The 27,028-nt window shown below is 42.2% G+C and overlaps 1 protein-coding gene across 1 annotated transcript in view; it reads right to left on the bottom strand.

Annotated features, from left to right (window-relative positions):
- Positions 1-27,028, bottom strand: part of SVEP1 (sushi, von Willebrand factor type A, EGF and pentraxin domain containing 1) — a 148,223-nt gene that overhangs the window by 93,312 nt on the left and 27,883 nt on the right. Inside the window, exon 4 of the mRNA XM_064176755.1 lies at positions 69-227. Within this exon, the coding sequence (XP_064032825.1) occupies positions 69-227 (159 nt within the window). The remainder of the gene's footprint in view (positions 1-68; positions 228-27,028) is intronic.

The raw sequence follows: 27,028 nt of genomic DNA, 5'->3' as shown, positions 1-27,028 counted from the left end.
TAACAAAATGGTCCAAGCACTTTATTGTGCATTCCCAGGGTATTCTGTTCCTGGATGGAAACATTTACCTTCACAACTTTGTCCTACAGCACGATATCCCTCCCGGCATGTACAATCCTCAATGGAGGTACTTCCTGGTGGAGAAGTGTGATTCTCATCCGGGCAGGAGATGCAAGTGCTGATTCCACCTGGTGAACCTTCAGGCTTGTATGTTCCTGGTGGGCAAGCTGTTGGACAAAAGAAAACACAACGGAAAGAAGTTCAAGATATTCACCCTTCACAGATAGCATAATTTTTCAGGTGTGTTGCTTTAGCCTGTTGTTAATTACAAGTTATGATTGTACACTTGATATAATTTATTAATCAGAAACAAAGAAACAATTAATCAAAGCAACTGCTCCAACTGCTCCCTGAAGCTCTTGCACTCAATTGTATCCCATTTAATGTTTTTACCTGTGCACCTATATAAGCACAAGACTTAAAAAGACTCAGAAGATGTCTTCAAAGGCATTTAAAAATGCATAGGGAAAAGGCATATCTCACCTAAGAACTTACTGCCTGGATAAATCTGAGCTATACCTCTCTCTGTCTTGAATTCTATTTTTCAAGAACCCAACATAATTATTTTTACTTATTTCAATAGAATGATGTGAGAAACAGAGGAGTGACTGATTAACAGGTACTGATGAAGGGATCAGATTACTATTTGAACAAAACTTGAAGACAGCTGTGCTGATAAACATACCTCCTGATGCAACCTTCAGTAAGTATTCTAGAAGGTTATGCAGTCGTAACACTGAAACTCAGATGGAAAAAAGATCTCACTTTGTTAGGTTGACTGTCTGCAAGTGTTCCTAATAGCTACATTTTTTCTTGCAAGCTGAAAATCAGGCTGTCATTTCCTCCTGTCAAGACAGTCACTTTGCACCTTCTGATGTAGCTCTGGATGCTAGAAAGAACTGAACAGCCATAAATATCCTCAGGTGTTTTCCCCTTTAGGTAGTCAGGTGTGCTCTGCTACTGGAGCAAATTTCTCTTATTTGGGCATATTTCCTGAAGTTCACAGATTTTGACAGTATCACTCTTTTCTTTTGTAGATACTAGACCAGATCAGTTTGTTTTGTCAGTTAGGACCTAAGATACCCTGGCTCCTGGCTAATTAGTGAAAATGACTTTCTATTCTTCAGACAACAGGAAAAAAAAACAAAACAACCAAAACACACAAAAAAATACCACAACAAAAATAAAACATTTTTTTTCTTACCTGTTATGTAAGAATTGACTTTCATTAGCCAAATTTTAGGGATTACACCTTAAAAAGTCAACTCATATGAACAATTTGCACTCTCCTATGAGGACAGACTGAGGCAGCAGAGGTTTTTTTTGCCTGGAGAAGGCTCTGAGAGGACCTAAGAGTAGCCTTCCAGTTCCTGAAGGGGGCCTAGAAGAATGCTGGAAAGGGACTGTGTTCAAAGGTCTGCCATGATAGGACAAGGGGCAATGGTTTGGAATTAGAGGAGATTTAGATTGGATGTTAGGAACAAGTTCTGTGCCATGAGGGTGGAGGAACACTGCAATAGGTTGCCCTGGAGATATTAATTGTCATGCTTGATAAGGTTCTGAGCAGCCTGATCTAGTGGAAGATGTCTCTGCTGACTGCAGGAGCACAGGACTAGATGACCTTTGTAGGTCACATCCAACACAAACTATTCCATGATTCTTTCCAGAAGAAGGAGGTCTTTTGAATAGCTTCCACAGATTATTTTTTTTTGTTTTCTTTTAAAAGAAAAAGTGCAGCTTTATTTTGAAGAAAGCAACCAAGATGCTAGCAGTTAGGGGGTGATTTCATATGCTGTAAATTGGCTTCATAAACCTGTATATTGAACATGCTGTTAAAACAAAAATGCATTAGCAGTAAAGAATGTAAGTATATATCAAAGCATTTAAGAAGGAAAAATGGCAGAATTAGAGCTGGGAATTTTTATTTTGGGACTTTCGAAAAAGCACTTGCTAAAAATAAATCCCTTTCCTATAGCTCACCTGCTCTTTTCACCCCAGACAAGCCTTTTGGACTGACACTCTCTTCTGTGAACAAATCCCCTCCTTTGATATTGTGTCTCTCTGAAATATTCTCTTATGCTTCAGAAGTTTAGGAAGGACACTGAGGTGCTTGAGCGTGTCCAGAGAAGGGCGACGAGGCTGGTGAGAGGCCTTGAGCACAGCCCTACGAGGAGAGGCTGAGGGAGCTGGGATTGTTTAGCCTGGAGAAGAGGAGGGTCAGGGGTGACCTTATTGCTGTCTACAACTACCTGAGGGGTGGTTGTGGCCAGGAGGAGGTTGCTCTCTTCTCTCAGGTGGCCAGCGCCAGAACAAGAGGACACAGCCTCAGGCTGCACCAGGGGAAATTTAGGCTGGAGGTGAGGAGAAAGTTCTTCACTGAGAGAGTCATTGGACACTGGAATGGGCTGCCCGGGGAGGTGGTGGAGTCGCCGCCCCTGGAGCTGTTCAAGGCAAGATTGGACGTGGCACTTGGTGCCATGGTCTAGCCTTGGGCACTGTGGTAAAGGGTTGGACTTGATGATCTATGAGGTCTCTTCCAACCTTGATGATACTGTGATACTATGATACTGTGAAGATTGAAGTATCAGAGTTATTACTCCAAAATCCTTGAAACACTTTCCTCTGGCACTTTTTGGAACCCTCTGTGCAACCCTGTAAAACCTAAAGTCACAAAGTCATGAACTGCATCCAAAAGGATGCAGAAAAGAGTGCATGTTAAGCATCACAAGGGATCTGCTGTATGACAAAGCACCATGGGGCAGTGAAAGCAAATCAGTATCTTCTGTTCTGTGTGGGACATATATAATGACATCTAAATCAAGTGTTTAATTAAAACAAAACAACAAAGTGACAAAAGCTTAACCTAACTTCTCTCTTTCTTGCAACCTCACCTCAGATGAAGAAGAAGCAGCTCTTTTCTGTTTCTGTTCAGAGAACTATGGGACAAAAACAATCAACCCATCAATCCTACAACATGGACACTTTTAACGTTGTAGCAATTTGCCTGGGGCTTTGAATCAGTGTGGCTTAGATAAAAATGGTTAATTAGGAAATTACACTTACAATTTAATCTTTCCAGCAAAGCTGCAGGAAGTAAATCATTCTGCTTAAATTATTATTGCTGCTTCTACTGATTCCCACTGCATTTCTAAGAAGTCAAACTGCACCCTATCTATTTTTTTTCATGCAGATTTTTCTCCAAGAACAAGTTGCTAAACTGCTCATCTTCCCTTGATACATTCAGCTATGAAGCTCCACACAAGCTACATTCAAGATTTCCACAAGATAACATCTGGTTACAGAGCTATTTCCAAGCAAGTGAGATCACACAGTCTATTCTGTGATGCCAAGAGATGATTTAAGAATGGAGCATAAGCATGCTGACCTCTGTGCATTTCTTGCACAGCTGTAGAGGTTAGTCTGGCCATGGATTAGGTTAAAACTATCAAAAAATCAGCTGAAGAAGAGCAGATACTCAGCCATCTGTTGTAGGTCTTGTCCTGACCTAGCTAGACTGTAGATCCACCACCTTCTGCTCCAGATAGCATCACAGCATGGCCCAAGTCTACAGATGGCAATGTATTCAGAAGCAAAGGGGCAAGCAAATTTGAAGAGCACGCCCGGCCCCACCCATGGCTGACCTCACAGGTACCTCTCCAGAGTCTCTTCTGAGCACTAAGCACAGCCAAATTTTCTTTGCATTCAAGTTACCAGGCTGCAGCCAACCAACAATGCCCTCTATACCTGCAAAAACTGACTTCAGGGACAGAACACCTTCTCCAGTGCCAATCTGTAAAAAACAATTTACACTTTATTTTAAAGGCTTGCTTCTGCTTGCTGATAATTCGATGGTATAAAAAGGCTCAAAACATTGTTATGAATGAACCTTGGTGTTAATCATCTGGCACTGTCAAGAATGACAAAAAAGGCAAGAATTAAAATGGGGAAATACCATCTTCTAAACAGAGAGGGCACTTCTGTGCACGTCTGCATGTACGATCTTCTCAACAAAAGAGTGAACTGCCACCTACATGTGAACCATGTTGTTCTCTGCCCAGAAGCAAGGAAATGCTTTTTGTATAATGTGTTTCTTCTCTTGAGATCAGAACAGTGAATGCTGAGTTACATCAGAGGATTACTTCTTTGTTACAGGAACGAAAGGGTACCTGGAAGCAAAGATCAGTATGCTAAGTGGAAGCACAGGGCTCAGACTCCCCATGCACACCAAGATGGCTTGCAGTGAAGTTGCTTTCAACAACAACCTGTTTGCACAGACAAATTATTCACATTCAGTTTCTTTTGTGCAAGATGATTATAGTGCCATAATCTTCTGACCAAAAGTGGGAACAGAACAATACATGCTTACTTCAGCATGCCTCCTGCATCTTCATCCTCAGTTATGCTCTCCTAGGGTATACAACTAACTGAAAAAAAAAAAAAAAAAAAAGAAAATCCAGTATGTGTCTTCCATTTTTGAACACTGGAGCACCAGTGGAAAAGATGTTCTTACTCTCTTATCAAAAACAATGAAGCTGTGTATAGAAAATAAATCACTTGAAAGGAAATAGGACACAGGTTTGCTACAAACACAGACCACATTTCAGTCAAGGTATATGTATTGAGAGCATAACAGTATGTCAAGACACTGTCTGAAGCTGAACAACGGACATGGGAATTTAGGGAAGTCCACCAAAAAAATCAAAGGGCACACCTTCAAATTAAGTAGGAATAATTCTGCTCTGCCTGACAGCAATAATGACAAATTTGGTATTTTAATCTCCAGGCAAGAAGAATTTAACACTGCAAAATTGGCAACATAAAATAAGGTATATTTCACAGTTTCACCAAACATTCAAGACGTACTAATCAGTTTGGATTTTTTTTAAACTGCAAATACTAAAGCCAGTGGCAAAGTTAAGCCAGCCTGAATTGAACCCCTATGATGGCATAAAGGCTGCTGTCTGGATTTAAACAGGTAGAGATCATGTGTCACAGGCTCCTATTCTGTGATGTGTGGTCACGATCCTTCACAAATTTTAAAAGATAAACAACTCTGCCTTAAAAATGTAAATCTTCTGAAATCCTGAGAGAGTAGGCAAGCTCAGTTTCCTCTCCAGCTACTCCAATGCATCTAACTCACTGGTTCAGTGTAAGAGGAGAGTCAAATTCAAAGATTAATTGGAGGGATTTGGGATTTTTTTTAATGCATAATTTCTCACACTAACTACATGTTCTAAGTAATCCTTAGCATGAGCTGTTTTTTCCACACTTGATGCTAATGAATGATCCGATTAAGAGTTTATCTTTTGAAGGATATGGCAGGAATCATCTAGGCAATATATTTGCTCACTCCTGCATGAACCTGAGCTCTATTCCTGCACTGCTATGCTGATGATTGCAGACTGTAATTCTGATTTTTCCCCCATATGTGTAAAGCCTGAATGAAATGACACATTGATGAAAATCCGAATACATAAATAGTCTTTATAACTCAATCCCCAACGAGGGAAGAAAGAATAGTTTGCCACTTAATGAAACTAGTTTTATGCTACTGTAATTACTTCTATGACAGGGATTACATGGGTAATCACTCAACATAATAGATTGGTGAGTCTATCCCAGAATCAGAGTGTACCATGGGCACCTATTCCTATTTTGGTTTGCTAGTACCTACTAAAAATGAAGCAATCCATAGGTCACAGAATCTTTAAACAATGATCACTGTATGTTTGTATTCAATTCCCTGCAACAACAGTGTGCCAAATGCTTTCCTAGGACAATGTTCAGTGTCATAGAGGAAATGGAGATCCCTGTAACACAAATAGCAATGGACATCTGATGCTTTCTCATTTACTGCTGCAGCAGAGGAAGAATTTGGGATGTTCTGCAGTACTAGCATGAAGTGGTGCCCTACCCTCCCTCCTGTCTCTGAAACCATTCTGCTGCTCCCGCACCATTCATTTGTGGATGAAGGATGTGAGTTAACATGGGAGGCATACTGATGGAAGCAACAATTGCATGAAACTCTCCAGTCACCTGTCTTCTCCATGCATTTCACACTGATATCTCTTGGCTGTTGCTTAACTGTTGTATTCTGCAAATACTGGGACACCAATGTGCCCCAGGATTCCATAATTTTCAAGTTTATTCTACTAAACCAAGTAATGAACAATACCTGTGGGTCTCTTCACTGGTGTTTACAAGCCAAAAAATGTCTGACTCGGGCCAGGAGATAAAAAGACTATCCTGGCCTATAAAATATATGTCATTAGACCTGCACGCAGAATCACAGGATTGTTTCAGTTGGAAAAGGACTCCAAGACCATCAAGTCCATCCACTGATCTAACACCACCATGGCCATTAAGCCATGTTCCCAAGTGCCATGTCCACACACTTCTTGAACACCTCCAGGGATGGTGACTTCATCACCTCCCTGGGCAGCCTGTTCCAAGGCCTGACGACTCTTGCAACAAAGAAATTTTTCCTGATTTCCAATCTAAACCTCCCCTGAGATCTTTAAGTCTGCTTCTCAAAGTCTTTCCATACGCTGGGTCTCTAGTGTAGAGATTACCTCCAGGTGTTACAGTGTTTATTGTCACATGGACATTATCTGGGAAGACAGACTTTAAAAACAAATCTCATATATGGCAGGTTTGACAGAACAGGCATTTTGTGCCCATGAAATGCCTTTGTAAAGCTAAGGAGAAAAATCTAAACCATTAGCAGATACTGTAATACACCTTTCTGCAGTTTGCAACATGTGTGGTGCCATTAAAAAAAAAAAAAAAACAGGAGCCAGAAGCATGCCAGGATTACAAAAAAATAGGCAATGAAGTGGCTTTAGTTAAACATTTGACATGTATGACATGTACAGAGGCCGCAAAAGAAAACCTCGAGCTTGCCTTTAAGTATAAGGATCAGGGAAGGATTTCCACTAAGTCTCAGCATGTTCTCCAACTCTTTTAATACCTCCTGTTATCCTCAGCATGTGCTCTGCATTAATTTCAGGCAGCATTGAACCTGCTCATCTATCTGCTCTTTGTCAATATTCCTTAAGCATCCCTCTCAAAGCAAGATGATTAGCAATTTAAGAAGGTAGATGTAATTTCTGTTCCTATTTGATGTATTTTGCTCCATCTTTTTATTACATTTACAAATTTCCTCACTGGAAAGAACAAGCAGAAACAAGCCAGTTTAGCTACTTCTGTGCATGATGCATGAGGAGGGGTTGACTCAAACCTTTTCACTGAGTTTACAGAATCAGAACTGTAATATTCCATTATCAAGTTGGCAGCAGCATTTGGAATGACACTGTGGGATGATCTATCTCTAAATCTTTAAGCACTTTAAACAGTCATAACAAACTTTCAGTTGAAATAACCTGCTCACGATAAAGTTGAGAATCTTGGATCCTCTCCCACAGAGCTGAATAACTGTAAAGTTCCCTGGAAGGAGATGCAGTCCTTTGGGTGAACATCTCATCTCAGTATCTCTAAGCATATGCAGCACGGAGGACAGTCTGTCTGCTGAAGAACATAAGCCCAAGAGCTATCTCGACTTGTAAAATTCAGGATGTCTACCAGGACATTCGACAAAGGTGTGTCCACAAGCCACAACTGTGCTGAGCATCCCCACGTAGGCTTGGGGCCTAGACATTTATATAGGATCACCAAAACGATTCTGATTGCAGAATATCCTTCTCATTAACAGCAGCAGGACTGAAAACATACAGAAAATCCACTTGTGCCCAGTCTTCTTTAAAAAGCAGCTTGACTATTATTAAATGTTAAAAACATGGTGAGTGCCTTAAACAGATTCATACTTGAATGGCTATGCTCTGCAAGAACACAGACCTTTAAGAAGTATTTTAAATGTTTTACAACCATAAAAACAGACTTTAGGAAAAAATAAAGCAGCCTACTCACAGTTCATTGAAGCTCCAAAGCTCCAATTATACAAGACATATCCTGCCAACTTCAGCAATTTGTACACACAGAAAATTGCGCATTCTTGTACTGAAATGAAGGACTTTTGGTTTAAAACTTCAGTGGCATTTTAGGTGGTGTTTACAGGTCTGCTGTGTGCAGACACCAAATCTAGCTTTGGGTGATACATTTGGAGGGCATATGCACAGTAAGCATGAATGCACCTACTAGCTACAGACATACGCTCACACCAGCACATTTTAATTTGGATGCAATTTGTGTCCTCATGCTTCTACTTATTTCTAAAACACAGTGACAGAAATTCCAAAACTACAAAAAGATCTTTCTGGTAAATTAGCTTAGTTGTCTGTGTAGAGTCTGACAGGGGAAAAAAAAAAAAGACATTAATTTATTTAGATGTAAGTGAAGGAGGTTATTCTCCTCTTGTACTCGGCACTGGTCAGGCCACACCTTAAGTACTGTGTCCAGTTCTGGGCTCCCCAGTTCAAGAGAGATGTTGAGATACTGGAACGCATCCAGAGAAGGGCAATGAAGCTGGTGAGGGGCCTGGAACACAAACCCTACAAGAAGAGGCTGAGGGAGCTGGGGTTGTTTAGCCTGGAAAAGAGGAGGCTCAGAGGTGACCAACCTGGTCGATTCTATGATCCTATGATTTTACATCCAAAACTCTGCATACAATCAGACCATAACATCATAGAGGAAATAAATCCAATTCCAGTAATGTTTTGCTCAGAGCAAAACTACTATATTGTAGGCTTCTCTGGGCATAGGCTTCACAATCATCACATACATACACTTCTCAGTAAACCTTGATCACTTCTGGTATGGCAGAACATGCTACTTTCAGTAGGACTGTTCTATGTGCCCATGACCTCTGGATAGCTTCCTGCTATTTAAATACATAAACACTGAAAAGGAACATTGCCATCCTGTCCTAAGTGCACTTATTTTAATGCACTTGCTTTGAAGTTAATAGTTTTGCTTTTTTAAAACTAAAAAGCATACTGACATGTTGAAGCAAATTCTAGCAAAAGGCATCAAAACATTTTGTTCACTTTGTGCTACACACAGATGAGTAAATACCTGTTTCAGAGCACTAATATCTGTCCTCTCTGAAGACACTGGAAGACCAGGTTTCTTTAGGCCTGGTCCAGTCACTGTATCATATATCAATTAGTTGCAGCCTTCCTTTCAACTGGCACAAAGGGCTGTGGTCCAAGAAGGGAAAGGGTGGACACATCTGCAGAGAGCGATTCAAAATAAATGCAGGGAGCACAGTCACTCCACACCTTTTGTTACTTTTTATTAATCCTCATCCTAATGATCAATGGAGTTAAATCCAGCTGGCAGACAGTCACAAGTGGTGTCCCCAAGAGCTCAGTGTCAGGACCACTTCTGTTTAACATCTATATTGATGGCCTTGATGAAGACACAGAGTGTGTCATCAGGAAGTTCAAAGATGACACCAAGTTAGGTGGCAGTGTTGATCTGCAGGAGGGTGGGGAGGCTCTACAGAGGGACTTGGATAGATTTAATTGATGGGCTAATGTCAATGGCATGAGCTTCAACAAGGCCAAATGTCAAGTCCTGTACTTGGGACACAACAACCCCAGGCAATGCTGCAAGCTTTGGGAAGTGTGGCTGGAAAGCTGTCTGGTGGAAAGGGACACGGCGGTTGTAATCAAAAAGCAACTCAATACGAGCCAGCAGTGTGCTCAGGTGACCAAGAAAGCCAATGGCATACTGGCTTGTACTAGAAATTATGTGTCCAGCAGGAGTAGGGAGGAGATCATCCCCTTGTATTCTGTTCTGGTGAGGCCACACCTTGAGTATTGTGTTCAGTTTTGGGCACCTCAATATGAGAGGCAGAGGAGGCCAAGGAAGCTGGTGAAAGGCCTGGAGAATAAATCTTATGAAGAGTAATTGAATGAGCTGGGACTGTTTGGGTTGAAAAAGGTGAGGCTGAGGGGAGACCTCATCACTCTCTGCAACTACCTGAAAAGACACTGTAGAGAAGTTGGTGCTGGTCTCTTCTCACAGGTAATTAGTGATAGAACAAGAGGGAATGGCCTCACACTGCGACAGGGGAGGTTTATTATAGAATCACAGAATGAACCAGGTTGGAAGAGACTGGACAATAGGAATTTTTTTTCATGAACGAGTAGTCAGGCACTAGAATGGGCTGCCAAGGGAGGTGGCTGATTCACCATCCCTGGATGTGTTTAAAAGTCACTTGGATGCTTGGAGATATGGTTTAGGGCGCACCCTGTGGAGTAGGGTGATCGGTTGGACTTAGTCTTTCACAACCTGAATGTTTCTGTGATTCTGTAACTGTGCCAACAAATCCATCAATCTGTCATGTCCCTAACAAGGTAGAATAACAAGCAACTACCAGATGCCAAAAAGGCCAAAATCTTCTCTAGACCAAATCCCAAGTGATGTCAGTCAGGTATATCACAGGACTGAAAAAGTTCCATCTGGGCTGGACTACATGATGTTCGCTTCTGCATGAGCTAGAGGCACATGCTGGAGAGCAAGACCTAATCCTCCTTTATCCACAACTAGAAAAAGGAACTACCTGGAAAAAGAGGAATAGAAGTCTGAACTGAGAACAAAAAAACACCTGTTATTCAACAACACTTGATGTGCTATACCAAGAGAAAGCTAAACAGAAATGAAGATTTGTCCCAGTGTCTGTATCTTTTGGGACACACTGAAATCACCACGACTCCACCAGCACAGTTGAAATTTCTTCCAAAAGCAGGAAGCAAAAGTCTTATGTTACATGATTAACTCAACAGATCATCTTCTACTGGGATTCCTCAGAGGTAATTTTAGCCCAAATAAAGAATTGGCATCTCAAAGACAAGACAGTCTCACAGTGAAGAAGGTTCCTGGTGGTTCAAGATCCAATTCCAATGTGTTCACCTACACAGCGACTTCAACACAGATTTGTGTTTGATGATTGTTGGGCTTAACTTTTAAGTTACACTTCAAAGCATAACTGAAAACTCACTGGTCCAACTGAGTGAGCTAACTGGCATTCCTGAGAGTAGCACATTGCAGAGGGAATCCAGGAGAGGTCACAGACTCCACATCTCAGATATTCTCCTTCTCATTCAAACAAAAACTGTGAATTTGCCTTCTGCCGAATAATTAACAGAATCTTGTATGGTCTTGAATTATATTACTCCTCTGATGTGAAATACTTCCTTTTCTGCTGTTGCCTCCAATACTCACTCCCAGCAGCTGCTGTTGTGTATGACTATGAAGAAAAAAAAATGATACCTATTTCTGGCCAGTTTCTGTGTAGATCAGAGTTGTTCCAGTTGCTGAATCACAGATGGGGAATGCAGCAAGTAAAAGCTATCATAAACAGGAAAGTGAAGGCATTTCTGCCAGACTCTCAATAAACTGTCACTACTGCATTAGGTGCCAAACTTGGCCTCTTTTCCACATCCCTTATTTTTATCATTTAATATACTTTTCAACAACAGTGATTATACTCCTATTAAGTAACATTTTTGAGCACTGAAGATACACCACATGACTGTGCAGATGGAGAACATATGTCACTATTTCCATGTTTATTTACTTAGCAGCCTAGGGTAGGAGTCAGACAGTTTTTGGTTAACTTAAGAGAGTTGAAGCACATGCAATGGCTCAGACCAGTAATCAGACAACAAAAAGTGGTGGTTTTGCCAACTATTTTTTCACATATTGTGAAACTAGCCCAGCTACCCCTGCATAGAGTTCAGTAAACTGTTGTAATCTCAATGTTATAGTTTCCACTTAATTCCTGGAATCGCTACTGATACCCATGATTTACTGTGAAAAAAATGCCATAAATCCCACTCTCCATTCCTCATGCAAAACTCTTATGGAAACTGACAGGATCTTCTGAATTCTTTTAAAATTATCTAAGTATGCAGATCAGGATAGAGTCTTGTTACTGAAAGCCAGAGCACTGAGAAAACACTGTGTCCTTGTGCTCGCCATTAACTGCGGCTTGATAAAGAAACATTTGGAGAAGTGACAGCTTCTCATTTCATCTGCCCCAACTTTTCCTTGTCCTTCTCCCCTCTCATCACTTTGCAAGACATAAAGCAAGTCCTCAAGGACAAATCTGACTCTTCCTAAAGCGACACCAGCTGCAAATAAGAGGATCACCTCAGATCTGTACTGAAGGAATGAATGTGTTTCAAGTCCCATGCCTGCCAACAAAGCGAACTGTATTACTACAAATGGCACAAAAGATTAAAAGGTTATGTTGTAGTACCACAACAAATGAACAGTCTTATTCCTCAGTCTAACAAAGCTCCCTTCTATGATGAAGCTCAATTAAAATATTTCTGAAATCAAATAGACAGTAGCAACCTGGTCTTCATGCTTTAACCATTCTGCCAAGACCCAGCAGTCTGCAGTGCAGGAGTTCTCTCATAAAGCAGGAATCCCTGACTAGCAAGTCAAGTGTTCAAAATGCTCCCTTTTGCTAATAGTTTTGACAAGACACATACTAAGAGAGCATCCTGTAACATCCAAAAACATTATTCAAGTGCAGCTGTTTAAATTAGAATAGTTAATCGCTGCTGCCAGAAAAGAAGAAGGTAAACATCAGTGAGATTCTTTCAAGACCTATCAGGTGCTCAGCCTCTTTATGTATCAAAGTGAAGCTGCTCTGTGTCCCACTTCTCCATCTCCTTCTCAGCTTCAAAGGTATTACTCCCAACTTGAAGAAAGAGTTCACTGCTATTTTTCCTAGGGGCAAGGAGATCCTTTGTATGTTTTGGGAAGAAAAAAAGGTCTGTCACAGCCCTACCTTCTTCTTCTCTAAATGCAAGCCCTTTTTCTGAGCTCTTTTGCCATGAATGAGGCCATCTACACCTGCAGATGGAAAACAAGAAGGAAGCAGCATTCTTAACTGCAACCTGGAGCAAAAGAAAAGGTATGATGCAAAAATTATTAAATCACTGCTTAATGGACCTAAGACAATTATTAACCGCCAGGAAGAAAATCTATTCCTAAATAGCATTTGATTCCAATTAGTTAGATTCAGAAGGTAATTAAAGCTGTCTAAAAACATCCCATTCTTTCCTGAGCTGAAGCCAAATTCTCAGCTAATTTCTTGCACTGTGAGCCAGTGAAGAATACAAGTGACAGATGATAAACTTACTCTCTGACGCAGGAATACATGAGGCATTGCATTTTCTATTTCAACGTAGGAGGCCTCCCAAAAATGACCTTAAAAGTAATGAGAATAAATTAATTCCTAACATCCCTGGGCATGAAACTTAAAAGAGTTTTCAGACAACTTTCCTATTCACAGACCCTGAACTCATTGCCTTTGATATTTGTCTGTGCTTCAGCCTTGAGGAAAAAAAAAACAGACAAGTAACAGCTGTTATCCATCACCTGCATCTTGAGAGACAAGTAGACAAAAGAAGAGAGGGAATGAGAAGGCAGGAAGTGCCTTCCCATGTGTTCTCAGGGTGCAAGTTGCTTTCTTGCCTATGATGTAGCAGAAAGTGTCCAGGCAGCAGCTGAAGGACTGCTGCTGATGGTGAAGAGCTACCACCAGAGTGAAGCCAGAAGAATCCTGGAGGTTGGTAGAGCATGAGATCTCATTTGCCAACTAGAACTGAAGGCCACGCAAACTGCTCTTGGAGTTACTGTAGCTTAGTACTTCTTCTTGGCCAAACTTCTCCATCATCTAGGCTAGGAGAGCTATTATTGTGGATGAGTACCGAAAAGGAGCATCACTGCTAGGTAGTGGAAAAGGTAGGAATGAAGATAATCCTCAGCTGGGTACACTGAAGAGCCCCTCAGTGTCTAAGTCTGACATGCTCCTTTTTAGCCCAATTTTTTGTAACCACATTACTTCTGTTCTCATGGATTTGCACTGTGGGCACCCAGTGGGTTACTTGTCTAACCAAAAAAGCAATACATGAATACAGTTTGGCTACTCACATTGCTGAAATCAAGTAAGTAATGAAGACCAAGGGTCCTTGCCTTTGTGTACTTACGTGCCACAATCTAACCAACACCCCTGGTGCTACCACTAGGACAGCTTTGTGAAGTGCTTCTGGACAGTCAAGAAGGGTACTCGTAGAAGTGCCATGTTGTAAAAATGGTGTTGTATTTTAAATTGCCATTCAGAAATAAAAAAAGAGTACATTTTATGGATGTGTTTTACTCCTGTACCACTCATAAGCACATAAAATTTGGAGTGAAATGATTGGCAAGTGACTGCTTATTTTGATTCTCACTAGTCAGAAGCTTAGAATCTGTAAAGAGGGAAATGAAATATTTTCATATCAGGTGATACCTTTTGCCAAGCTGACAATAGGGCTAGAGGACCAGAGTATATTTAGGTATACAAACTAATGCCAATGTGAGACAGATAATTAGTCCAAAAGAAACACTTGCCTAATTACATGCAGCTCTTCCAGTATATAACCAGGAGGTTTGGCAAGCATTCCTGATGTTCTCTGTTGACACTAAGACTTCTCAGAATAAGGATACTCAGCCTCTTACTCTCCTTGCACTTACAAAAACCTCATCTTATAAACTGAGCTACTTGAAAGAGAAACTTTTGCAGCACTTCTTACTACTGCAGGCAAATCCATCTTCTGTGTCCTCTGTCTTAAGACCTAGAGCACCTTTGCACCACAGAGGTACAAAAGATGAATAAGATTAAACTAGTTAATGGCTGCATTTAACAGACTGATTGTGCTAGTTTGAAGCAAGCTGGAATGTTTTGGTAGAAGAACTAGATAACAGGCAGTGAAATGAAAACAATTGATGTCAACTTCTCTCACAGTCACGCTGAGAACTCTGGGAAGAAGAAAAAAACTTTCTCCATTTTGTTTCTCACTCTTGCTTTTGCCTTAGACCTGGTCACATCTCATTAACCCTGCTCCTACTAACCCTGCTCCCTAACCTCTTGGCTGCACCTCTATTCTTCCTGAGAACTGGGGTAAGGTTGAGAGGGGCCGGGGGAGGTGTTGGGGTGGTTTGAGAGCCCCTCCTGGGGACTCAGGTTTCTGGGAGGGGAGTTGTGCTTCTGTATTGTTTATCCTTTGTATATTTCTGTATATAACTGTATATAACTGTATATATTGTAAATAGCTGCTTGTAAATTTTGCTAGCTGTAAATAAATTGCTTCATCTATATTCCCAGGGTCCGTCTGAGTTAGCTGGGGCAAATTCAAAAGTGTGGGGGGGCGGGGTAACCCCCAAACCATCACACTGATGTTCCCAGGCCTGAGCAGTCTACATGGCATGCTCTGAGGGCAGCAGATGAGTGAAGTATTACATGAGGAGCAGGAAGAGAAAACGTAGTAACGAGACAACATTTCTTTCAAAGCTCTAGGTGTTCCTACACAGACATTAAACTCAGAATATAAATACATACTTTTAAATCAATGTGATTCAGAGTATTGCCAGCCTGTGCGGATGTAGGTGTTACTGCACTCCACTAGAACACTGCTTCCTGTCACTATCTCTGTGCAGTGTTTAATACCATCTACATGTATTTCCAGAGAATAGTTTTTCTAGGGGAACACAGAATGTAACAAACACTTTTCTGTCATAAAGCAATAAAAAATGGAGTTGAAGGGAGGCCTGCCAACAGCAAAAGGAACATTACATTATGGACTACTCTGTAAAGCCATAACCAACAAACAGGCTGGAACTAATAGCAGTAATCAGTAAAACAAAACATACAGCACTAACAGCCACAATGTAGGAAAGTTCTCGTACTTTATCTTCTGGCATTCTTGTCTGAGAAACAAACTACACACTGCAAGGAGATGGAAACTCTGCATGGGTATTTACTACAGCATTTACAAGGGAACACCCTTTGTTTCAACTTTCTGGGCCAAAAAATCCACTTATTGTTTTAGCTATCCTTAGAACACTTCTTTTGCTGTCATGGAAAAAAACCAAACCAGCAGATTTGCCTCATGGCCAGAAGAAGGAGCCAGATCTTAGGTTGTCACAATAGGACGCAGCTCTGTGTGAAATTAACACAGCTGCACAGACATACACAGAGGGAGATTTTGCCATGCCTTTAAGCCCTACACTAACAAAAAACTGCCACTCAGTGCTCATTTGTATCGTAGTTTGTTTCAGATCTATCAGGTCCAAATTACGGCCAACCAATCTGGCTAAAACTAGACTATATAATTAATTGTATTATACACACTTCTGTAAAATTAATCATTCTCAACTCCAACCCTGCCCCCTCCACAAAGTTCCATTCATCCTTCCCATTCTTCTAAAGGAAAACACTTTGTATTTAATACATTTAAGACTAGGGAGAAAAAAAATAATCTTCTCAAACTACCTTCAGATGTCAGCCCTACTAAAACATCTGCATTGGAAGTGTGAGTTGTTGGTCTGGCTTTGTTTTGCATGGTAACAAATTGAACTCTAGGGGTTTGGCCTGAAGAAGTTCCCATTTCTGTGCAGTTATGATTTCTGTTTTCATCAAACACCAACAAAAGCAGGAGAAACTAATCTCCTGTTTGATGAAACTGATTTGTGTTCTTGATTTCTCATTCTCAAGGGACCCAGACACACTCTGCACAGTCTGCCCTGATTCTGAGTGAGAAGGTTGGGCCATCTGCAGTATTCTTAAGAGTGACAGAAGAAGACAAGACTGCTTATATGACAGCAGACCAAACCACTCCCATCCATTCCAGCTCTTGAGTACCTTGCAGATGGGTTAAGCTTATCATACAGAGTCTGCAACCTATTTGCCCTAATTCTACTCCAGGCTGAGTGGGCTTTTGCCACAGTCTTTTTTTCCAGCACACTATTCTGGCTGCCTGCTGCCTTTCCTGGAGTGGTACCAGAATCTAAAGTACTTCTGGACCCCTGTGGTTGAAGAAATAGAGAATGTGCACAGCGGGAGGAAGTAAAGAGCATAGCTGCAGAGGACAGAGATACAGGGCTTCTTCTCTGGAAGTGATTGTGAAGTCATCTGAGGAATCTGCCAGACAAATTTCAACTGCAAGCACAGAGAAGTCTGCTGGATAGGACTGAACATGAAAGCTAAGAGAAAGGCCATCTCATCCCTCCTCTTGAACGTTAGTGATAGCCACACTGGCCAGAAGTTATTGGGAGGAACCTCTTTACTTCCTCTTGGGCAAATATACTTCAAAGGGGTTTAGGTCAAAATCTGCAAATGAATTATTTAGCAGTGGGTTAAAACGTCAAAATTCTACAACTTCTTCTCCCTATCTACAAACCCAGGACAATTAACAGGTGACCATCTCTGAACACACGCAGAAAGTGCCACAGACTGCATTTACAAAACACTTGCGTCATATTGGAAAAGAAGCAGGCAATCACTTAAAATGTTTAAAGGAGTAGTACTCATTCTTACAAGAAACACACTTTGTAATATTTACTGTCCTAGGTAGACTGACTATCCCAACGTAAGCTAAGACAAGGATTTAAAAACAAAATTAAAATATTCCTGTACTCAGTATTCAATTGGAAACTGATTCTAAGAGATGAGTCAAATTTGTTTGACCAAGTGACAAACACGCAGAATCACAGAGTGGTTTAGTATCATAGCATCACAGTATCACCAAGGTTGGAAGAGACCTCACAGATCATCAAGTCCAACCCTTTACCACAGAGCTCAAGGCTAGACCATGGCACCAAGTGCCACATCCAATCTTGCCTTGAACAGCCCCAGGGACGGCGACTCCACCACCTCCCCGGGCAGCCCATTCCAGTGTCCAATGACTCTCTCAGTGAAGAACTTTCTCCTCACCTCCAGCCTAAATCTCCCCTGGCGCAGCCTGAGGCTGTGTCCTCTCGTTCTGGTGCTGGCCACCTGGGAGAAGAGAGCAACCTCCTACTGGCCACAACCTCCCCTCAGGTAGTTGTAGACAGCAATAAGGTCACCCCTGAGCCTCCTCTTCTCCAGGCTAAACAATCCCAGCTCCCTCAGCCTCTCCTTGTAGGGCTGTGCTCAAGGCCTCTCACCAGCCTCGTTGCCCTTCTCTGGACACGCTCAAGCATCTCAACGTCCCTCCTAAACTGGGGGGCCCAGAACTGAACACAGTACTCAAGGTGAGGTCTAACCAGTGCAGAGTACAGGGGCAGAATGACCTCCCTGCTCCTGCTGACCTCACCATTCCTGATGCAGGCCAGGATGCCACTGGCTCTCTTGGCCACCTGGGCACACTGCTGGCTCATGTTCAGGCAGGTATCAATCAGCACCCCCAGATCCCTCTCTGTCTGGCTGCTCTCCAGCCACTCCGACCCCAGCCTGTATCTCTCCATGGGGTTGTTGTGGCCAAAGTGCAGCACCCTGCACTTGGAGCTTTTGAACCCCATCCCATTGGACTCTGCCCATCTGTCCAGGTGGTCAAGGTCCCACTGCAGAGCCCTTCTGCCCTCCAACTCAGTCACATCTGCCCCCAGCTTGGTGTCATCTGCAAACTTGCTGATGACTGACTCCATGTCCTCATCCAGATCATCTATGAAGATGTTAAAGAGGATGGGGCCCAGCACAGATTCCTGAGGGACACCACTAGTGACAGCCACCAGCTGGATGTGGCACCATTCACCACCACTCTCTGGGCTCAGCCCTCCAGCCAGCTCCTCACCCAGCACAGAGTGTTGCCATCCAAGCCATGGGCTGACAGCTTAGCCAGCAGTTTGCTGTGGGGGACAGTGTCAAAGGCCTTGCTGAAGTCCAGATAGACCACATCCACAGGCCTCCCCACATCCACCAAGTGGGTCACCTGATCATAGAAGGAGATCAGGTTGGAGAGGCAGGATCTGCCCTTCCTAAACCCATGTTGGCTGGACCTGAGCCCTTGGCCATCCCTCAGGTGCGCTCTTATCACCCCCAAGATAACCTGCTCCATCAGTTTCCCTGGCACTGAGGTCAGGCTGACAGGTCTGTAGTTCCCAGGTTCCTCCATCTGACCCTTCTTGTGGATGGGGACCACGTTGGGCAGTTTCCAGTCTCCTGGGACCTCTCCGGTGAGCCAGGACTGCTGGAAAATGATGGAGAGCAGCTTGGCCAGCTCAGCTGCCAGCTCTCTCAGCACCCTGGGATGGATCCCATCTGGTCCCATGGATTTGTGGGTGTCCAGATGGCTCAGCAGGTCCTGAACTAATGCTTCATGAATTTCCAGGGGAACACACCGCTCCCCGACCCCATCCCCCAGTTCAAGAGGCCACTTGCATTGAACTCCTCCCTCCTTACTGTTGAAAACTGAGGTGAAGAAGGCATTCAGGACCTCAGCCTTTTCTTCATCATCAGTTATAGTGTTCCCCTCCTGGTCCAGTAAGGAGTTTAGGTTAGAAGGGACCTCAAGGACCATCCAGTTCCAATCCCCTGCCATGGGCAGGGACACCTCCCACTAGAACAGGTTGCTCAAGGCCTCATCCAGCTTGGCCTTGAACACCTCCAGGGAGGGAGCAGCCATAACCTCTCTGGGCAACATGTTCCAGTGTCTCACCACCTTCACTGGAAAGAACCCTTTCCTAACATCTAATTTGAATCTCCCCTCTTCCCATTTAAACCCATTACCCCCTGTCCTGTCATAACAAGACCTTGTAAATAGACTCTCCCCAGCCTTCCTGTAGGCTCCCTTCAGATACTGGAAGGCCACTCTAAGGTCTCCTTGAAGCCTTCTCTTCTCCAGGCTGAAGAGCCCCAGCTCTCCTAACCTGTCCTCATAGCAGAGCTGCTCCAGCCCTCTGATCATCTTTGTGGCCCTCTGGACTTGCTTTAACAGTCTGCTGTCCTTCTTGTGCTGGGAGCTCCAGAACTGCACACAGTACTCCAGGTGGGTAACACAGATGTACATCACGTACAATCCATCTAACTGCAAAGGCAGAGACAGAGTGATTGCCTGATTCTGTCACATGAAGAGTGCTCTGCTCAAGTGATCAACTTAATGATACTAGGGTGCTATTCACAATTTCACAGGCACAGGCCCTAAGGGTAAGCCTTATGAGTTATTTCTAGCTCAAATTACATCCTGGGAATGACCTAAGTCATCATTAAAAGTGATGATTTGGAGCCTTAGAGTGCCACTGGGGAAAACAGTAAATTAAAATAACCTGTAAGTCTCTTAACATCTCTGCTCATTTCAATAATTAACACTCTTGGCTGTATACTACCTTCTTATTTTATCCCTGATGCACTCTTCTAAGAATTGTAGTTTTTTTTCTTCTCTAAGACAAAAGCTACTTAAAGGCTCATAGAATGCTAAGATGTCTGTTTTTAATTTGTGAGACTGGCACAAGCTCAGGAACAGTATGTGTGTGCACACCTGTCTCTGAAAATATGGTAGTGAAGGCAAGACCACATCATGCAATCCACAGTGGTAATCAAAGAATGTTGCAGTTAAAACCTTTTCATCATTCATCATTCAATGGACAAACAATTGTTACAGTAAATGCCTGGTATGAGGCAAGTGCCAGTCCTGAACATGAATCTCAATTCAAAGGCCCATGATAAGATGGTGTAAGCCTGAACTATTTAAAAGTCTGTGGCAACGGGCTGATGAATGTTACAGAATCACAGAGTATCAGGGACTGGAAGAGACCTTGACAGGTCATCTAGTCCAAACCCCCTGCCAGAGCAGGATCACTTATACAACATCACACAGGAATGTATCCAGGTGGGTTTTGATTATATCCAGAGAAGACTCCGCAATCCCCTGGGCCATCTGTTCCAGTGTTCTGTCACCCTGACAGTGAATAAATTTTTCCTCATGTTTACATGGAACTTCCTATGCCTCAACTTCCACCCATTGCTCCTTGTCCTCTCATTGGGCATCACTGAGTAGAGCCTGGCTCCATCCTCCTGGCATTCAGGTCATCTCTCAGTTTCCTCCTCTCCAAGCTAAAGAGCCCCAGCTCCCTCAGTCACCCTTTGTAAAGAAGATATTCCATTCCCTTAATCATTTTCCTGGCTCTGCACTGGACTCTTTCAAGCAGTTCCCTGGGGTCCTTCTTGAATTGAGGAGCCCAGAACTGCACACAGTATTTGAGATGTGACCTCACCAGGGTAGGCCCAGAGCGGGAGAAGAACCTCCCTCAACCTGTTAACCACATACACTCCAGAATGGCATTGGCCTTCTAGGCCATAGGAGTACATTGCTGGCTCATGGTCAACGTTCCATCCACCTGCACCCTCAGGTCTTTTTCCCTTTCATTGCTCTCCAGCAGGTCAGTTCCCAGTCTATACTGATCTCTAGGGTTGTTTTTTCCCAGGTACAAGATTCTACACCTGCCCTTGTTGAATTCCATTACATTTCTCCCTGCCCAACTCTCCAGCCTGTCTTAAGTCTTGATGAAAGGCACCACAACCCTCTGGCATGTCAGGCACTACACTCAGTCATGTGTCACCAGCACAAAGACAGTAAACTACCACTTTGCCTGTGATTACATAGTTGGAAAATGTAATAAAGGTAAGACAGCCTGCTTTTTATTCTGTCTAGAGACTGAAGACAAAGATCAGGCTTAACAGTGAAGCCTTTATGTTATTTAACTAAAGGCTAAACCTGATGCTGTATTTACACTTGGAGCATTCATTGTGACAGCCACCTGCAATGGTTATACTGTGTCCAAAGGACAGCTTGGGCACTCCAGGAAGAGCCTAAGTCTGATCAGCACAGAAAGCTAGAGACTATTTTTAAGTCATGTCTATTTCTATTCAGAGCACAATTTCTGCTCATCTCAAGCCCTCCAGATGGCTGATTCTTCTCTTCTAATAGCACAATGAACTTTGGCCAGAGGCTTATTTTCATGTTATTCTGAAGTTATCAGGACAAGTTACTTCCAAGATGAGGAAAGAAGGTAACTTGTGCACTACTTTCCAACTTTTCATCAAATTTATTTTAGAAATTGCTCTGTACTTTAATACAACAGAAAGAGTCTATTTTGGCATAGAAACTTATTTTCTAAAGCCTCAGATGACATCTAGTTGGAAAGGGTAAGATGTTTTTCAATACTGCATACAGACATAGAACTACACCTCTGCTTTTCTGGTCTGCACATGTCAAAACTGCATCTGTGTTTTCATCTTCACCCTGCAACTTCATTTTTAAGGAATTTCCTCAGAAATCCAAAGAAAACTTTTCTGTCGGTGCTTTTTTTGTTAGTATCAGGATTTATTTTCTCTATTACAGTTCAGTTTTAAATGCAAAAGAAAGAGGCTACCTAGTACAGGGTTCAAAAAATTTTATTCTGATGAGTATTTGGTTACCCATATTAGTGATCTTGTTACCTAAAATCACAGTATCACAGTATCATCAAGGTTGGAAGAGACCTCATAGATCATCAAGTCCAACCGTTTACCACAGAGCTCAAGGCTAGACCATGGCACCAAGTGCCACGTCCAATCCTGCCTTGAACAGCCCCAGGGATGGCGACTCCACCACCTCCCCAGGCAGCCCATTCCAGTGTCCAATGACTCTCTCAGTGAAGAACTTTCTCCTCACCTCAAGCCTAAATTTCCCCTGGTGCAGCCTGAGGCTGTGTCCTCTCATTCTGGTGCTGGCCACCTGAGAGAAGAGAGCAATCTCCTCCTGGCCACAACCACCCCTCAGGTAGTTGCAGACAGCAATAAGGTCACCCCTGAGCCTCCTCTTCTCCAGGCTAAACATTCCCAGGTCCCTCAGCCTCTCCTCGTAGGTCTGCAAGAGAAGATGTATATATAACATATAAGGCTTCAAGAAGAGAGAACAAATGAGTCACTCTGTTCCAAGGACTTGATCTAGAATTCATTACACTACTGGAAATACTCTTAGTCACTTCACCAGTCTCATAAATAACAGAATCAATCACAGAATCAAGCAGGTTGGAAGAGACCTCCAAGATCATCCAGTCTAACCTAGCACCCAGCTCTATCCAGTCAACTAGACCACGGCACTAAGTGCCTCATCCACTCTTTTCTTGAACACATCCAGGGATGGCATCTCCATCACCTCCCTGGGCAGCCCATTCCAGTGCCAATCACTCTCTCTGGCAACAACTTCCTCCTAACATCCAGCCTATACTTCCCCCGGCACAACTTGAGACTGTGTCACCTTGTTCTGTTGCTGGTTGCCTGGGAGAAGAGACCAACCCCCACCTGGCTACAACCTCTTCTTCTCCAGGCTAAACAACCCCAGCTTCCTCAGCCTCTCCTCATAGGGTTTGTGTTCCAGGCCTCTCACCAGTTTTGTCCCCCTTCTCGGCACACATTCCAGTATCTCAACATCTCTCTTGAATTGAGTAGCCCAGAATTGGACACAGGACTCAAGGTGTGGCCTGACCAGGGCTGAGTACAGGGGAAGAATAACTTCCCTCGTCCTACTGGCCACACTGTTCCTGATACAGGCCAGGATGCCATTGGCTCTCTTGGCCACCTGGGCACACTGCTGGCTCACCTTCAGCCTACTATCACATCTATGAATATGGGTAGAGACCACTGGTAGCTGCACACATAATTTGTTTGGGTGAAAATCTAGTAACAAATTGATCAAGTAAAGCTATTAAAAAACAAAAAGTTTACAAGAAAGCCACTGGTTAGATGTTAGAGCATTCACATTTTCCTGCTAGTTTGGAAAGCGCACTGTCAGACTCTAGAATTTGGTCAAGAATTTTTTCAAAGGTCTGAATCCGGATTAAAATTCCACTTTGGAAATTAAGAGGTTCAAACAATCTTAAGCAAAGCAACAACAGAACCCCTACTAAAATAAAGAATAACCCCAAGCAAATCTGCATGGTCTGCCCGACCTGTCCTGTGAATATGTAGACCTCAAAATAAAGAAAATGAAATCCCAACCTTGCCACTTTTTTTCCTACTTATAAAATGTGTAGTTAAAAAAAAAAAAGTTTTGCTTCTATTTCCCTTTGAAGGATTTACACATGGCTCACAGGAGCTTTACAGTACTTTAAGAAACACATCATTAAGTGACAAAATCTCTTAGCATTTCATGCACGCGGTGCCTTAGTAATCTTTTCTGTTTCCTTCCGTGGGTACAAATTTATACAAGGCTTCAAGAATTAAACACAGCAAAAGGAGCTTCCTCTGCCAGAAATGCCCTGTCTTCATTAAGCAGGTTGTACAGGTGGAAAACAAACTGCTCTGGTGCCAGAAGCCACTCAAAATGCAAGCAAAACTACTGCACTCACCTCTGAGAGAGTGATTTCTACTAAAAAATTCCCCCCTGACATGAATTCACTGACATTATACTTTTAAATTACCAAACCACAGGAATTCATCTCTACTGCACGCTCCATTTTGAAAAATCTTATAGCACCTTTTTTTTTTTTTTTTTAATTCAGCTTTTGCTCTCCTTCCTCTAGTAAAAAGCAGGAGAACCTCTCCATGAATTTCCAAAAGAAAAGCAGGAAACAACTGGGTTTCAGTGGACAAATTTTTGAGAAAGGCAATTTCAACATGAAAAAAAAAAAAAAATCTGGAAGAGCATGTCTGCATGCTTCCAGATGTGAAATTTTTTACCATGAGGGTGGTGAAACATCAGAACACACTGCCCAGAGACCTGGTGGATGCTCCATAGCTGGAAAATTCAGTGTCAGGTTGGACAGAAGGCTGAGCTGCCTGATCCAGTTGATGATGTCCTTACTTAATGCGGGGGGATTGTACTAAACAATATTTGAAGGTCCTTTCCAACCCAAAATATTCTATGATTTGTTTCCCACACAAAAAAAGATCTGTAAAAGCCATTTTCTCCAGTTGTACAAAAACAGTAATTATGAATGTTGCTCAATTACTTTCTGAAGTCCTAAACATATTAAACAAAAAAAAGATACTTAATCTACCGAGTTTCCACAGCTTCATCTCTATCACTTGCTCCCTATATCCATCTTCCTCATCCACTTGTCTTCTAGTACCCCAGTGGAAAACCTGACTGTTTTAAATTTCTCTTGCACTTACCCAAAATGATGTTCTGATACAGTCATTAGAAAAACACAGTAGTTTACATTTCTTCAGTATTTAGCCATCACAATGTTACGCTCAAATTGTTACCCACAATGAGTAAAACAAGATTTAAAAGAAAAAGAAAAAAACACACAGAATAATAGTGAGAAATGCTTTTGCCAGTATTAATTATGCATCAATTCACCATGACTTAGTCATGAGTATTTTGCATCCTTCCTTGAGGTTCAGACTCCTGCTTTCCCGTGTTGTCTTCTCTTTACACGACAGTCCATCATTTCAACACGTCTCGGTATTATCACAGATAAAAAGCCACTGAATAAATGCTGTAACTGAAGAAGGCTCCCCTTAAAAGAGCATTTTTAAAAATTGATAAATAAAGTATACAAAAGTATCTCATCCCCCCAGATTATTACAAAATAGGTGTTAATGCTTAGAGAGCTGTAAAGCAAGAGGGGAGGATCACTGACTTAACAGTTGCTGTACACAAAGCAAAGGCTCTCTAGTCAAGCTTTTCTGTCTCTACTGTAGAGGACTCCAACTTCGGGTCTCTCCAAAAAGCCCAAGTTTTGTGAGCTTTAATTAATACTTCATTAAACATATACAACCCAACTTCCTCAGTCAGCTGTATTCTTAAGGTTTTCCAACTTACCTCGTTTAATTTTTTTTTCTTCTTTTTTTGCTATCTAAATTTGCAGGTTTATGCACTGCAAGATAACATATTAGCAGCCATTTGACCCCAAGGAGATGCTCTTTTTGTTTTCCAATTTACTAGTTTTTGATGGCTGTAAGTCTCAGGAGAAGTCTTCTTCTAGTGAGAGGCAAGCCAGAACTGGAAGATACTTTTAAAATTTAGGAATTAAAAACAAAGAGAAGGAACCAAACCAAATTCCTGTCCAGTTTTAACATACGGATTCAACAGACAAAAGTAAAAAATGGCACTGCCTTGAGAGACAGCAAGAAATGCAAGTTCTGAAAATCTGCATTTCTGTGAACTAATTCAAACCTTCAGATTCAACAGGCAAATTCAGCCTGAGATTTTACTGTGTCTGGAGAAATTTTGTACATTCTCCTCTTCACACTCCTTTTCTTGCACTCTTTTCTCTCCTTGTCTGTCAATTACTTCTGGAATGTCAAAAGCACTGCTGGTGTTTTCCTCCATATCCACAGTAGAGACCTTCTGAAGAATCTAGTGTACGTTACATGTTTTGTTATTTCTGGACACCTTGGGGCTTGGAGGGATTTTGTAAACTTAGTAAAACTTTCCTTGTGCAGTATGGCAAGGTCAAGATGGTGAGGAAAATTTCATTAAGCCAGTAACTCCTAAAATGTAACTAAAAAAACACCTCCCAGCAAGGAATATTAAGAAAGGGTGACCCAAATTCTGGATTGAGTAGAAGCTTCTATCAAAAGGATGGGAGAAGAGAGGTTTAGCTTTCTTTGACTAGGCCACTGGAATCACTACTGGAATAAAACTTCTTCCTGTCTGACTAAGAAAAGAACTGCTACTAATATACTGAACTCAATTTTGTTGGGTTTTTTTTTTTTTTCTCCCTAATTAGAAAGCTATCCAGCTCATGAGCATCAGGTTTCATTTTGCATTCTTAACAGGAACAACCCGGAAAATCTCATAGAAAAATAATGCTCAGCTGAACACTGGGTCCAAAATCCAAGAAACCACAAAATGCTGATCTCCCCTGCCTTGCTAGACCTACATTTCCTGGACATTTAATGTCTCTTCAGTTAATGTGTTCTGAAGTAAAATTTTATAAAGTTTTCATATATTTCAGGTTTTATTGGAAAAGCTTTTAACAGATCTAATCCATGTGCTGTTTTGTAGGCAAAACTGCTACCCTGGTGGCTGTGCAGATGATACCTGATAGGTTGCATACTCCTCAATCAAAGCCTAGGCAACCTATTGAATATTCACATGCATGAAGAAATTTGGCACTTCAGCTACTCTACCGAGGTAGCCAAACCAAAAACAGAGGAAGAAATCATAGAATCATAGAATCAACCAGGTTGGAAGAGACCTCCAAGATCATCCAGTCCAACCTATCACCCAGCCTTAGCCAGTCATCTAGACCA

The sequence above is a fragment of the Pogoniulus pusillus genome, chromosome Z (genome assembly GCF_015220805.1).
Source record: "Pogoniulus pusillus isolate bPogPus1 chromosome Z, bPogPus1.pri, whole genome shotgun sequence".
Classification (NCBI taxonomy): Eukaryota; Metazoa; Chordata; class Aves; order Piciformes; family Lybiidae; genus Pogoniulus; species Pogoniulus pusillus.
This window is presented reverse-complemented; position numbering and strand designations above follow the sequence as displayed.